This window comes from Aethalodelphis obliquidens, unplaced genomic scaffold, assembly GCF_003676395.1.
Source record: "Aethalodelphis obliquidens isolate GAN/ISIS:26980383/991018 unplaced genomic scaffold, ASM367639v1 scaffold13, whole genome shotgun sequence".
NCBI lineage: Eukaryota > Metazoa > Chordata > Mammalia > Artiodactyla > Delphinidae > Aethalodelphis > Aethalodelphis obliquidens.
In genome coordinates, this window is record NW_020837957.1 from 8,097,598 (window position 1) to 8,114,010 (window position 16,413).

Genomic DNA, 16,413 nt, shown 5'->3' on the forward strand with positions numbered 1-16,413 from the left:
CCACAAGGACTGTCATGCACATAGAACATGATGTGAAGAGTGCCCCCTAGAGCCATGTAACCGTTCAGCACCTACAACCGTAGGCGTCAGCCCTGGTCACCACCGTATCACCAGAGTGGCAGGCACGTAGCAAGCAGTAAATATTCACAGAATAATTGTATAACAGAATGCATGATCTACTCTGTCCATTTGCATACATTTCTATGATTTTTCTTAAGAAGTCTTTGGGTATGTTCCCCCACATATTTAATATAGTATGTCCAAAAGGAACGATTTTATTTATTTCGAGCCACAGGAAGTCAGAATCGGAAGGAAGGTTAGAGTGGTAACTGTTTTATCTTACTGATGAGGAAAGGGAAAACCAGAAAGATACAGTGACTTTTATCCTGTGGTAAAGAAGCCAAGATGAGAACCCTGGGCTCTTGCCTTCCAGTGCCTTATTCTATGGCCCTCACCTGCTTCTTCCATCACTTTCTCTTTTTTTTTTTAAACATCTTTATTGGAGTATAATTGCTTTACAATGGTGTGTTAGTTTCTGCTGTATGACAAAGTGAATCAGTTATACATATACATATATCTCCATATCTCCTCCCTCTTGCATCTCCTTCCCTCCCACTCTCCCTATCCTACCCGTCTAGGTGGTCACAAAGCACCGAGGTGATCCCTGTGCTATGTGGCTGCTTCCCACTAGCTATCTATTTTACATTTGGTAGTGTGTATATGTCCATGCCACTCTCTCACTTCGTCCCAGCTCCAGCTTACCCTTCCCCCTCCCCATGTCCTCAAGTCCATTCTCTACATCTGTGTCTTTATTCCTGTCCTGACCATAGGTTCTTCAGAACCTTTTTTTTTTTTTTTTTTGGATTCCATACATATGTGTTAGCATACAGTATTTGTTTTTCTCTTTCTGAATTACTTCATTCTGTATGACAGACTCTAGGTCCATGCAGCTCTATTTACAATAGCCAGGACATGGAAGCAACCACTTTCTCTTGCTCTTCTTACGAAACACAGGCAGAGGTCACTAACTGCTGTTTGTGCCTTTGACTGCTGAGGCAATAGTCTATTTGGGGAAATACGGATGTGTGTGCTCTACTTGACCCAAACAAGGTGGTTGGTAGCAGGATGTTATCAGGGAAATTTCATACATCAAGACCACAATGAAAGCTCCACTCTACTGTCTGGTGAATTTTTCAAGACATGCCCTATCTTTCAGAATCTCTCTTTCAGCATTAACAACATACTCCTTTTTCCAAATTTTCATGAATTTCACCAAGAGCAGCATATTCTCAACCACAGAAAATGACACACTGAGTATTCAGAAAGAGGGACAGAAAAATCAAATTTACTTTTAGGAAATAAAAGATTAGTAAAAAGTGTATTTTTAAAATTATACTTTATTTTTATTAAATAATTGCTTAAAATAAATAGGCTTCCAGTTCCAATTTGGCCTTCTGTCTTTGTATTATCAAGATTTTTAAAAATAGTAATGCTATTTGGTGTAGAATTTATCCTATACGTATATTACATGACTCTTACCTTAATTAGTATCTAATTTCCTTCTTTCTAACAGAATTAAAGTGTGAAAAATCAAACCTCCTCTTCTGTCTCTGCCAGCATCTTTCATTTTTAGATTTACAGTCCTCAAACACCTATCATAAAAATCAGTATGGTAAAATAATATATAGATTTTGAATAAGTGACAAGATCAGCCACTGAAATGTCCTCCTTATAAATGTTGCCCAAGAGTCTGGGAGGGCCATTGGATGGGAAAATTACACTTTGTGCTACTTGCAGATTGCAAATAATATTAATGTCTTGTCAGGACCTGGTCTAACTGTGAGGCAGTTTACAACTCTGTGTTTCTCATGCTGTGGTCCGATTTAAGGCTTGTGTGAACACAGTTCTGGGCTGTGAGTCAGTGGTGGAGATTCTGTGCAGTCCCAACATTCCTGATCACCTGTGAAGAGATGAGGACAACCAAGGCACAGGTTCTATCCTTAAGAGGTCTGCAGAGTAATCTGACCTAGGACAGCAACTAGATGCACAATTAATTTGACTCATTTACATGAGGACAGGTCTGAGCACACCACGTCCCTGACTGGAAAGACAAGAGACACATTCTAGACAGAGGCCTTCAGAGCACGAGGTAGTGGGCACTCCTCCACATTCAAGGGAAGGGTGAGATGGGATCCAGCATGTTTTAGATTTAGAGGGTTACCTGGCAGCTGTGTGGGCGAAAGCATTCCAGAGCTGAGAGAATGCAGAAGATTGATGGCGACAGGGGGAGAAGAGGAGGAATGAATTACAGTACCTTGTAAAAATTTATGCACCATTTTTCTTATTTTATTTTTTTCTTTTTTTTTTCTTTATTGGAGTATAATTGCTTTACAATGGTGTGTTAGTTTCTGCTTTACAACAAAATGAATCAGTTATATATATACATATGTTCCCATATCTCTTCCTTCTTGCGTCTCCCTCCCTCCCACGCTCCCTATCCCACCCCTCTAGGTGGTCACAAAGCAACGAGCTGATCTCCCTGTGCTATGCGGCTGCTTCCCACTAGCTATCTACCTTACGTTTGGCAGTGTATATATGTCCATGCCTCTCTCTCACTTTGTCACAGCTTACCCTTCCCCCTCCGCATATCCTCAAGTACATTCTCTAGTAGGTCTGAGTCTTTATTCCTGTCTTACCCCTAGGTTCTTCATGACATTTTTTTTTCTCTTAAATTCCATATATATGTGTTAGCATACGGTATTTGTCTCTCTCTTTCTGACTTACTTCACTCTGTATGACAGACTCTAGGTCTATCCACCTCACTACAAATAACTCAATTTCGTTTCTTTTTATGGCTGAGTAATATTCCATTGTATATATGTGCCACATCTTCTTTCTCCATTCATCCGATGATGGACACTTAGGTTGTTTCCATCTCCGGGCTATTGTAAATAGAGCTGCAATGAACATTTTGGTACATGACTCTTTTTGAATTATGGTTTTCTCAGGGTATATGCCCAGTAGTGGGATTGCTGGGTCATATGGTAGTTCTATTTCTAGTTTTTTAAGGAACCTCCATACTGTTCTCCACAGTGGCTGTATCAATTTACATTCCCACCAACAGTGCAAGAAGGTTCCCTTTTCTCCACATCCTCTCCAGCATTTATTGTTTCTAGATTTTTTGATGATGACCATTCTGACTGGTGTGAGATGATATCTCATTGTAGTTTTGATTTGCATTTCTCTATTTTTTTCTCAAAAGTCACATTCTCCACCACATTTCCCCACCAGTTAACTATAACTAATCAAGCTATGAAACATCACTTGTCTCTTTTCTCCAGTTTCCTGGGGGGAAGTTCTATCTGAAGACAAGAAGTCAACATTATCATCCAGTAAAACATCATAGTAGTATTCCTAATATGGAAGAAATATTCCCTATTATTTTCACATACATTTATTTTGGTTTTCATTACAATCTTGTGAAATAGGCCGAGTAAGTGTTTTTACTCTTATTTTACAAAAAAAAAAGGAAAATAGTTCCCAAAGATATCAAGTAAACTGTCTAAGGTCACACAATGAATTACGTATGTCACTGGGACCAGACGCTGTCTTTTGATTTACGTGCTCAGATATTCAGTTAATAAGATCCTCTAGAGAGGATCAATCAAGGCTCCTCTAACAAAGTGACTGCTAACTTGGGAACTTAACCAGTCCAAGATGGGTGACTGCTCGGCAGCAATAGCTGAATGATTGATGGGTGAAGTGTAAAGTGGGAAGATGGAGACAAAAGTGTTCTGAGTAAAGGGAACAGATTCATCATTCCATAGTGCTACTTCCGTGTGCATGTGTCCCTCTCATGAAAAAAGTCACACATTGTTCAACTGTCATTTCTATGTAAGAATGAATTACTATGTTTACTCTAAAAAGTTGGCATATACTCAAGAGACAAGATATAAGAGGAATCCCCAAAATTAGGTTCCTTCTTTGGTTACTTTCATTAATCTATGAAAACTGGAATATTCTAGGGAAAATGGGGACTTGAGAGGCCATCTAATAATCCTCAAGAAGCATGGTAGGAGTTGAAATACAAACTTCTTACTTACCTCTATGATAAGGAATTGAGGGGAAAAGGGGGATTCAGAATGTGACATGCTACAGTTGTAGATCTTAAGAGTTGCAAGGCAAGAATGAGATGCATGTCGAATCCTGGTGGATTATAAAAATGCTACCCGTATGTGAGGAGTTTGAGGGAGGACTTCCCTCCCTGCTTTCCCACACTGTAAGGCAAGGACTAAAAACTGAAACACGACACCCAGTACCCCTCACTACTACCTCTCGGCTCCCCCAGACGAATCATCAATCATCCTCTGTTACAAATGCCTGTAGTGCATATTCCTGAGTGTTATTCCCAGAAAACTGATCCTATGGAAACTTTCATAATTGAGTTATTGACCTTTACAGCTTTTTCAAAAGAGAAAGGCCAGGGAGTCACAATTATGCTACAACTCTAGACCATCTGAATTTCTTCAAATATGATGGCTTAAGAATTTGTTTAATTCTTGGCTCTCTCTGACAAACTCAAAATTTAAAAAATCTACATTTTTAAGCCCTGATTTATGCCATTAATTTTCAAGTTATACTTGCTTCTGGATATATCATTTAGATAATCTGCCATCTCCATATGCATGGTGTCCCAAAACCCTAGAAGCCCCCATTCTTATAAAAAAACAATTGACCAAGCAGTCTCCTTCCCAAACTTCTCATTCTGGATCATTAAACTATGATTCTCCCAAATCTCTCATAATTCTCCTGAGCATAACAAATGGAAAAAGACCTTAGATATTAGCTCTACTTTTGCACTTTACAGATAAGAGGATACATAACTTGCCCAGTACTACTATTAGGATCAGAATTCTTGGCCTTTATCTAAGCTAAACAAACAGATCAACGACAACAATAAAAAATTAAAAATAAACTCAGAGTCAGATATCTTGAATTAGAAATCTGGTTCTAATATTCTTTATACTTGAGTTCTTCATCTGAATGATGTAGAAAATAGTGGCAATCTCACAGCATGCAGTTAAATGAGGTAATATATGTGAAAATATTCACCTCAAAGAATAGGACACAGTAGATGTGTAAGAAATGTTTGGTGAATCAATCACTCCTTAAATTGACCATTTCTAACAGCATTAGTTCTCTCTTACCTTTCTTTCTCTGACTTATCTCTTCCCACAGTATCTACTCTTAGAGCCTAACCCACCTGCAGAAGCAAGTTGTAACTGATCTCACTTTCCCATCTTCCAGTCCAAATCTATCCACACACTACAGCCCTGCCAATGTTTTCAAAACTCATCCCCCTATTCAAAAACCCAAAATAAAGGTTCTATGGCCTACTGGCAAGAGAACACAGTCCTCATCCTGTGTTCATCCTAACTACCTCAATCCGGCCACAGGAACCTTTTCAAACCATTCCTCCCGTGGTTCCAGTGTGCACCCTCTGTATTCATGGGCTGGGTCCACAGACACACACATTCTCAGCCATGAGGTCAAGCTATGCCATCCCAGTTCTTCCTGGAAGCCTACTCTGGCAAATTCAGAGAGACTTTCTTCCCAGAGCCAAAGGCACTATTAATTACATCCAATCTTGTATTGTTCTCTAAGTTTTTCACTCATAAATGTAGGAATTCTACTTCTCTGAACAGATTATAACGCTTTGACCAGTTGTTAATAAGTCTACTTAATATCCCTTCCATAGTGCTTAAAATGTATTGTAGTAAACTCAAAAAAAAAAAAAAGTCTGAGTAATCTCAATTCTTATAAAAACAAATTATAGAAGTTTTTTCCTATAATGTCGATTCACATGTTTAATCATTTTCCCTGAAGCAACATCCCGAACATGGCAGAAATTAATAGGCAGAGAAAATTAGCAATTTGATAATATTTTTAATACTATAAAATAGCATTACTTCTGTAAAATAATGTATTGCATCTATTTATCACATGAAGTATATTTAAGACAAATTTCCTTTGTCAAAATATAACCTTAAATTAAAAGAAAACTTACATCTATATTGCAAAACATCTCCTTGAATCAAAGCATCCCTGTCGGCATCTGTGGATGTTGAGCAGGGAATTTGCTAGTTCAAGATTAAAGGCAAAAGTTTCTAAGACTGCTTTTATCCAGTTCCAAAGTTGTAGACAAGAAACTCTTCCTCATACCTCTCTTTTCACAATGTTGACTTTACATCTACTATTTTTAAGACAGCTACAGCCCATGTTCTACCTGTTTGAGGAGTACCAGGTGTACAAAAGTATAAAATGTAGTCATGGCTTCCTCTAAACAACAGCCTCAGGTTATTCCTGCTTCTGGAAACTTGGCTTCAAGTCAAACAGCTGGACTATTTGGTGAGTTCATCAAAAAATGTAACGAAAATAATAAGTCAAACAGATTGCATTGCTGAGTCAACTGTCTGATTCCAACAGAATTTGATGCCTCATATAAATATCGACTAAGAACTGTAGTCCATCTACCAACGGTGACATCATTTCCCACTGTAGTCTCACTTAATTTCACATTTTCTATTGTACTTTGTAAAGTTTCTGGAAAAAAAAAAGGTAAAAAAGCTTTTGTTTGCACCGTAGATAAACCCTCAATTTAAGTATTTGCATAGCAGGAACTTGTAGCAGTTGGGATGTTTTCTTATTATGGTATCTCTACTCTGCTAAGTTTTTCAGCAATGACAACTGAATATTATTATAGTCATGATAGTTTTCCAAGATAAGATATACTCAGGGTCTTTTTAAGTAAGGAGTTTGGATAATTAGATTAGTATCCTATGCCCAATTCAGAGAAAGCTAATAGGGAATCTATGTTTTATAGTTAGAAAAAAGTATAAAAGACAATCTCTCACTTCAACATTAATACACTGAAAATTCAATTCACTAAATTCTAGTGTTTTCATTCTTATAATTCCCTAACCTATTAAGAAAGCAGTTTTGCCAGCTTCTTTCCTTTGAAATAATTCCAACTTTGTACTGTATATCTTTCTGAAGATAGTTGGAGATTTAATTTCAATGGTGCACAAAACAGAAGATAGAATAATTTCCTTTAGTTTAAAAAATACCTATTTTGGAAACCACGAATTTCTTCTCTTTGATACGATGACATGTTGAATTTAAGTTTAATGTTTTTATGAGAACTGAATGAATAAAGTATCTGATAAAATGCAGCAAACCAACAAATATTTTAATTGCAGCTATTAATTGAAATTAAATAAGATGAATTCCAAATACAGTCTTTCTTAAGAGAGTGAGTTTGGCCATCCTAGATTGCAATTTTCAGAACTTATCTAAAGTCTTCCTAAGGTTGCTATGCTTATCATATTAGGATCAAAAGTTTTGAAATAAAAACCACACTACATAGTTTCTCTTCTACTTAAAAAAAAAATCAACTATAAGTCTGGTTAACTGTATAAGTAAGCATTTTATTTGTATCATTTACCTTTTTTCTTGGATATATAGAGTACAGATATAAAGAGTGTGATAGAACAAACTCAGATATGTCGGCCTCAAATGACTGTTGTGAAAAATTCAAATACTCTGTTTGCCTTTAAAGTTATGTTAATTATCAACTTTAGCAAAGTGCTTATTATTTAGAACTTTTTTTCCTTCTATTTGGCCACCTACACACTACAGAAGTAAATATGTCTAAAATTGGTGCTGGCTTTGATAAGCCATGGTGATGACATCAGCCTAGGTTCTAGCTCCCGGAATGCAGAACTGAGACCTTACAGCGATTTGTGGGCTATGAGGTTCCAACATAACTCTCCTTGTCACCATCTATTACTGATTGGGAGCCAAGACTCCTGCTCTAAATATATTACACCAGTTAAATACAGGTATTTTATAATATCTTTGTTGTCAAATGCAGGGGAGGGTGAGAGGGAAAAGGAACTACAGTTCTCTTATAAAATAGCAGGGATTTAAAACTATACATGGTGCACAACAATGTTAATATACTTAATACCATTTAACTGTACACTTAAAAGTGATTAAAATGGCAAATTTCATGTTATGTGTATTTTATCACAATTAAAAAAAGAAAACTATGGGATTTCCCTGGCAGTCCAGTGGTTAAGACTCCATGGTGCCAATGAAGGGGGCACGGGTTCCATCTCTGGTGGGGGGAAGTAAGATCTTGGGTGCCGCTGTGCCTGTCCAAAAAATTTAAAACACAGAAGAAGAGAAAAGAAAACAAAAAGAAAAAATATACGTGGGTGGGTTCTGAAAACCGTGCCATGGGATTCAGGAGTTTTTCACAACTGTCTAATAAATTTCCAGGTCCAATATATCACCTGTTATAACCCTGTCACAGTGACCAGATCGCTCTTTCAGGAACATCTACTAAACCAGGCTGCTTGGGGCCTAAAAAAGCAACCATTCATCAGGAATTAGTAAACAGCACTTACACAAAATGTCTAGCTAAAAGTATCCCAGAGGAAAACATGGAAAGTACGAATGTAAGAGAGAGCGTTAGACTAGGAGCATGTGGAAACTCACTTGCTCCCGAGCTGTGGCCCTCGTGGGGAGCCAAGAAGTGCAGGAACCTCTACTTCCTATCCCAGGATTGGCCTTGCCATCAGCCCTGCGCGGTAGCCACAAGGACAAGCAAAGGCTGGTCAGGGGGAGTTACCAAGTCTCAGGGCCCACTGGCTGACTGTCGGTTCAAGCATTTCCTAGAGGGAGAGGATGCAGCACAATTCGAAGGGACTGAGGCTGCCTGAGCGGCAGGATGCTTCTTCACTGTCCTGCCTTCCTTCAGGAGTGAGCCTGTAAGCAACGTGAGCGCTGGCTGCTCCGGGAGGGCAAGCAGTGGCTCAGAGACTGCAAGACGGCTGTGCCTGTCTGCAGTGGGTCGCAGGTAAAGTACTTCTGCAGACTGAAAATCGACTCAACCTGCGAGAGGTATTTGAAATAGGAGAACACCCAGAGCACCGAGCTACCGTTGTCATCGCCATCCTGCTCCCAATGCACCCGGGAGAAACCTCTATTTCTGCACAAGCACTGAAATGATACCTGGGTATCCTCTTACTCTCTCCGGTTAGAACGTGAGCAGCCCTGTGGTCCCCATGCGTGTACAATCAGAGCCTAATGCGATGCCTGGCACTTGGAAGGGGCTCAGCAAGTAAGTGAGGAGCTCAGCTCTGAACCCGCGACCAAGATGGCACAGGCAGAGCCCTCTCCAAACTTCTGTGCTTGCAAACACATCCCTGCAGGTGCTGCCATTTCCAAAAGTCTCCATTGCCCGCCGGCGCGCACGCTCCCACCCCGAACGCCCCACGCTCTGCAACTACCTACCAGCAACGGCGACCAGCAGACCGACAGCACGCACATGATCCCCATGAGCTGGATAGCCGTCTCGGTCGTGATCCGGCCCCACTGGGCGCTGGACTGCGACGCCGTGGCCTTGGCCCGGCAGCGGGACACTAGGGCCTTAATGGTGGCCAAGTTGCAGGCGAAGGTGACTGCCAGCGCTGACAGCCCCAGGAAAGCAAAGGAAGAAGCGAAGAAAATGTTGCCCCGGTTGTGCGAAGGGCTAGTCCCATTGCCCCCTGCCCCGGTGTTAATGAAGCACCACGTCCCGGGGCACTGGATGGTGTACTGACCCACGCCCAGCACCGGCAATAGGGCGAAGGCGAGCACCGCCAGCCACACGCCGAGCAGCACGGCGCGGGTGGAGCTCGTCTTCATGTGGCTCGAGTACCAGTGCGGCGCCCGGGTGGCCAGCGCCCGCTCGACGGCCATGGCGCTGGCGATGAAGAGCGAAGAGAGCCCAAAGACGGTCATGATGAGTCCGAAGAAGGTGCACAGCCTCCCAGACGGGTCGAGCTGCTCCCAGCGCTGGTGGGACAGGTACAGGACGATGACGACCGGGCTGGTGAGCAGCTGCCCGACCAGGTCGGTGAGCGCCAGCCAGCCGATGCATAGCAGGAACGACTTCTTGCGCTTGCTCTCCCGGCGCCGGTAGCTCTGAGACACGAGCAGCATGGCCAACGCGTTGCCCACGAAGCCAGTGATCAGCATGGTCATCGGGAAGGCTACAGACACCGAGCCGAAATCCTCGCCGGGCTCCACGGGACGCGTTAGGTTGCTCCGCGTCTCAGCGGAGCGCTGCGGCGCCCAGATGCCGGGGTAGGAGTGGTTGAGGCGCGTGCAGGAAGGGGAACTCTCATGGCCCCGCGTCTCCTTCATACTGTCTTCGAGGTGAGGAAGGAACGGAGCTCTGAGAGCAGCGACGAGAGCCGGCAGACCGGACGCGGGAGGCGGCGGTTGTCGGTGGAGACTGGGGCTGGGGCTGGGGCCGCGGCGGAGCTGCCCTCCATGATGCGGGGCTCAGCCGCCGCCTCACTTCGCCACTTCGGCAGCGGCGGCGGGTCTTTCCGGAGACACAGGCAGCCGCGCAGTCGGCTCCGGGATGCGTCCGGCTCCCAGGCGTGTGGAGGTGCCCGGCCGGTCCTATAAGCCCGAGGGGGGCGGGGCGCCCGTGGGTGTCGGCCAAAGTGCTGTGGGAGGGGATGCGGCAGAAACTGAGCGCCTCTCTCGGCTGCTGCGCGACCAATGCCTTGGCCGCCTGGGCTCGGCAAATCCCCCGAAGGACTCCTCTCGAAATGTTCCAACTCCTGGCCAGAGCGGACGCCCAGCCAGGCCGCCGTGCCCGGCTCCGCGCCTCCTCCGGTTCTCTGCCAGAGGAGCGTCCGTGGGCGGCGGGGGCTACAGTGTCTCCCTGGTCTACCCCACCTCAGCCAAGTTGCCAAGGCGGACCTGAGCGCCGGCCCTCCCCCTTCTCCATCCACAGAAGCTTGTGCAAGGACCAGGTCTTCCTCCTGAAGCTCTTTTGTAACCCTGGCAAGTGTCATTCACCTGACGCTGAGCAATCTAAGCAGAACACTCTCCCGTTGCATAGATGAGCCTGAACATTTTTCCCTTTCTGCTTCGGGACTCTAGCATGATCATGAGCGGACCAAGCTGCTCTGTCCCCAGGGGCACACTGAAACTATAAAACTAATAGTGCCTTGAGATTTAAGGGGATAGGTACAGGAAAACAAAATAAAATCAGATGGTCGAATTCAAAAATAAAGAAATCCCAACTACAAACCTACCCCCATCCCCCGCCTAAATTCTTCTCCTTCATTAAAAAAAAAAAAAAAAAAAGTTAGCTAGGGCAAAAGTGACTAGAGGCAGGTGGCAGCCACTCACTACCTCACTCTTCCACTATCTCAGTGCATCTGAGATATTGAAATCAAAGGTTGCTTGCCCTTGGGAGTGAAGGCGGGGTGGGGCGGAGGGAAAAGGCGAGTTCTTACAAAGTCTCCAACTATCTTTCTCCACCCCTGGCCCATTCCTATGCAATTAGGACTGGAAACTGCATTTAGATGTTATGTAGGCCTTCACATGTAGTGAAAATGGGCATAATCGCCTAGTAACATCTTTTACTAAGCCAATATTTTATGTTTCACAACCATTTTCCCATTCTTTTTCAGACATCCTCCAAGGTCCTGTTGCTATTATTATTATTCCCCTTTTAAGGTGAGGTAACTGAGGCTCCATGAAATTAAAGGATGTGCCCAAGTCTTTCAGCAATTCTCCATTCTCCATCTTCTTATTTGAAGCACAGTTTTCTTTACATAGGTACCATAACCACTCTCAACAGGTGAAAATCAGTGGTAAGACCAGCTGTTCTCAAATCTAGGGAAAGCCTGGTTTTTCTGCCTCTTGACCGGGAAATGAAAAGATCTTAAAATTTACAAACTTCATTTTTCCTCATATTTAAGAAATTAGACCTAATCATATAGCACTATGAAGACCATTACTCAGACTTCAGCTTGACTTTCAGAGCAAGCCCCGGTCAGTTCAGTTCTTCATGTTGATATTCTTACTGGGTGTAAATCAGTGGTAGGAAATGAGAATGGAATATGTTCCCCTGCATTCTTTCCTTCTATGCTGTTGTTTTGATTCTTTATGAGAGTTTGAAAAAAGAAAAAATCATTATAGGGCTATATAGTTTTTAAAGGAGAAAAAAGCAAAAATGTAATGTAAACTCTATTTTAACAACATACATTAATCATATCACTAATTTCACTTTGTGTTTTACTGTTAAAATTTTTTTACACTTTTGAAATTTATTTCTCTTTTAAAATGTCATGTTTCTAATGAAAACAATAGCTAGGAAGGAATGAAGTGGTTTGCCTTTTAAATCTTTCCCCAAACTTTTGTCTTATTAATTTCAATTACTCTCAAACCCATACTTGGGAAAATGTTTTTCTAAAATGTCCTTTGAAAAGTAAAATAATTTTGATGGTATTTTTAGGTACAAGCTTTATCCAAAACAATGGGATGAAAGTACATGTCAAAATTTAATGTTACAGCAATAAAATTCTAGTGTGACTATGTATTTTATTTTAAAATTTAAGACCTTTTTATGATTCATACATCAAAGAAAGCAAAGCCAGTTACATCAAAAATTATTCTCATTTTTATGAATATTTGACTTCTTTGAAACTTGTTTCCCCCATTGCAGTATACACAAATTAGATTTCATAAGAGATACAAGCATAAGAACATACAGTTATCGAAGAATTAATGTTAGCCTCTCTTAACTCACCTCTACACCAATGCTTTAAATGTGTTGCATTTAAGATCTTTTGTGTAACACTTTCCTCCTTTTTGCTTCATCCCATCCTAAGTTGTAGCTATTCACTTTGCAAACAAGTAATGGGGGATCTGAAGAGTCACACAATAGAATGCTGGCAGTTGGATTCTGATTGGCATTTTTTTGGTGTCAGAGTAGAAAAAGTCTGAATTGTTGGTCTGAAACACCAGTACCCTCTAGTGACCAAAAGGTTAATAACATGCTATGCAATCTGTAAATAACAAATATATGCTTTGCTTAGCAACCTCTGATATCTTTCGCAGGGGCCTAAATCATTAATACGTAACTGTGGTCATTGTTTTCCTTTGAGTGTCTGCTTAATCAATAGACTATAACTATAATATCAATAGACTATAACTATAAAGTTATAGAGTCAGATAATTGAAAGACCACATATTCAAAAACTTTAAAAAATATTTTAAAGCCATGTAGTCACCCATTATATATTTTTAACTGATATTATGCCCTAGAAGTAATTTTAATCCATAAATTTAAATCCCCTCTTGTATCTTACATTTAAAAATTCACGACAGGGCTTCCCTGGTGCCGCAGTGCTTGAGAATCTGCCTGCCAATGAAGGGAACATGGGTTCGAGCCCTGGTCTGGGAAGATCCCACATGCCGTGGAGCAACTGGACCTGTGAGCCACAATTACTGAGCCTGCGCGTCTGGAGCCTGTGCTCCGCAACAAGAGAGGCCGCGATAGTGAGAGGCCCGTGCATCGCGATGAAGAGTGGCCCCCGCTTGCCACAACTAAAGAAAGCCCTCACACAGAAACGAAGACCCAACACAGCCATAAATAAATAAATTTAAAAATTCACGACATATGTCAATATTTAGCTAGTGTTGATGAATTTATTCTATTTACTTCTACTGAACTTCTATTAAGAAATCTTAAAATATAGATAAAAAAATTAATAACTAGTTTCATACAATCAGGCCCTTTTCTGCAATTCTTACTCCACAGAGCCAACTACTAATTTCAGCATGTTTTTAAGTCATTTATTCAATAAATATTGAGCACCTACTCTTATGTCAGACACTATACTAGTCATTAGGGATACAACACACAAAAGTCTCTACATTTATGGAGCTGATATTTTAGTGCAAAACTCTTGATTTTTTTTTTTTTTTTTACCCAAAATAACAGAAGAAAGAATGCTAATCTCAGTAGCTTTTGTGATTTGCCATGGAGGTAAGATCTTATATGAAACACAATTTTAAAAACAATGTACAGTTTTCATGAAAAAGTGGAAAAAATATGTAGTTTTCATGATCAAATAAGATTTATCTCAGGAACCCAAGGTAGATGTAGCACTCAAACATTAATCAATATAATTAGCACTTCAACAAAATAAAGGAGATGCTTTAAGTCTTTTCTAAATCAAACATCTGGGTACCCTGAGTCCTTTTCTATTGACTGCCTTTTCTCCAAACTTTTCTTCCTGTTTCTTTACATGCCTAGTAATTTTTAATTGAAAACTGGACATTGAAGTTCGTATACTGTAGTGACCGTGGATTCCACTTTTTTTCTTCTGAGGATTATTGATTTGGGGGGCTTCTTCTGGCAGTGCCTGGATTCAAAATGCCAACATTTTCTCTCCTGTGATAGCTGCTGCTGTTTCTTAGTATATATTTTTATAGATACATAAATATATACAGAGATATTGATACAAAGATATGTATACACATATGTAAATACAAATTCAATTAATTTTCAGCAAAGTATTAAGGTAATTCAACACAGAAAAATGTTTTCAACAAATGGTGCTGGAAAAACTGGATACAGTACCTATATGCAAGTAAAAATGAATACAATCCTTATTTTACACCACACACAAAATGGGTTATACATTAAGTGTAATTACATTTAATTTTAAAATTATAAATATTCTAGATTAAAACAGGAGAAAAATCCTTGTGATTTCTTTACCTACCCATTGTTACTGGAAGTACTCTGCAACTTACTTTTTGTCCTTTGCTTTTAAAAATTTAACAAAATGTGATTATCTCTTTGGTCAGTTTGTATAGAAATTCTTCATAATCTTTTTAAATACCAAGAATAGTCTAACAAATTTTTTCTGAATGTTTGGGTTATTTATAATTTTTGCTATAAGCAGCAATGGTACAATAACATTTTTGTATATATTGGTGTATATATCTGTGGGGCTTATTTTTACATGATAAATCCTTAGAAGAGGACTGATGTGTCCCAAGTTTATATCTGCAGCCTATACTTCTCCTTTGAATTCCAGCCTCATATATCCAACTGACTATTTGTCATCCCATTTGGATAGCCCATTGACACCTCAATATGTTCAAACGGAACTTCAAATTTTCTTCCCCACTCCTGGTTCTACCTGAGGATTCCCCACTGCAGTATATAATAATACCATCCACTTACTCAAGCCAGAAATCCAATGGCCATCCTTGAGTCTGTTTTCCATTATCACTGTCTTCCAATTCATCATCCAGTAATATTAATTCTAATTCCAAAATATATCTCAGGTACATTCACTTGTCTCCATCTCCACAGCTACTATCCTGGTTCAGGTCACTACCATCGTTTACCTAATCTACTGCAATTTTTTTTTTTTTTTAATTACCTTGATTTTATCATTTTAAATTTTAACAAAATAAGCTAACCAAAAAAAGTTTAAACAGCATGTAGATTACATTTTTAAAGGTTAATGATATCTTCTACTTCGTCCTCATTTTCACTCCCAAATTAACCAATATAAACAGGTTGGGGTATATTCCTTCAGATTTTTCTTCATGCTCATACAAAGATATATCCACTCAAAATACATGGGTTTCTGCTTCTCTGTTTGCCAGCTCTGTATATTATTGCTGTCTGAAATACTTACAATCTGAATGAAATATATTTTACGGTTAATTTGGATCTCCCTAACTAGTGAAGTTAAATCCATTTTCACATGTCTATTAACTTCCTCTTCGACTAATTGATCTTTGTGCATTTCCTATTGGATTATCATTATGCTATTAATTTGCAGGAGCTCCTTGGATAGTTAGACACCGCCTGTTTCTCATTTTCCTACCTTATCATTTCCTTTTTTACTTTTTGTCTATTACCATATTTAAAAAATTTATTCAGAAAAATGTTCATCTTTTCCTTTATGATTTTTAGGATTACTGCTTAAGAAAGATTCTCCTTAATTTCTACACTCAAGTTACATTTTGTAAAATATTGCTTTAATAGTCATACCTTTTAATCAGATAGATTTAAATTCTTACATTTTAGCAAATGGTAATAAGACAGAAGCTTAATTTTTTTGATGGGTTATATGAATAGCTAGCACCATTTATTAGCTAAATCATAATTCTTCTCTTAATTGAAATACCATTTTATCAAATAATACATTTCCATATAGCCTAGAATCTAGATCTTGCTTTCTAAATATCATTCTCCAGTAAGAACAACCAGGGCTCCTTGGAGAAATGGCTGACTTATGGCTGTGGCAGGGAAAATATAACATGAGCCTAGAGCATCTTGTATTACCAAAAATTAAAGAAGTGCTCAAAAGACAAAAGGATGGGGACATGTGCAAGGGACACAGAAGCCAACCTGAAAGAATTCCCAAAGGCCAACTGGAACAATTTGAGCAACAAAATATATAATGTAATATTGAATGTAATCCAGATATAAAATAAATATACATTAAGTCCATACTGATTTATTAA

The 16,413-nt window shown here is 39.9% G+C and overlaps 1 protein-coding gene across 5 annotated transcripts in view; it reads right to left on the bottom strand.

Moving 5' to 3' along the window:
* PTGER3 (prostaglandin E receptor 3) overlaps positions 1 to 11,992 on the bottom strand; it is a 70,556-nt gene extending 58,564 nt beyond the window's left edge. For 3 of the 5 annotated variants that reach the window (XM_027114075.1, XM_027114077.1, XM_027114076.1), the window contains exon 1: positions 9,361 to 11,988. In XM_027114075.1, coding sequence (XP_026969876.1) covers positions 9,361 to 10,254 — 894 coding nt within the window. In that variant the 5' untranslated portion in view covers positions 10,255 to 11,988. Of the gene's footprint in view, positions 1 to 9,360 lie in introns of all 5 variants that reach the window. The other 2 variants (XM_027114079.1, XM_027114078.1) reach the window with 2 other exon arrangements.
* Between the last annotated feature and the right edge of the window lie 4,421 nt (positions 11,993 to 16,413).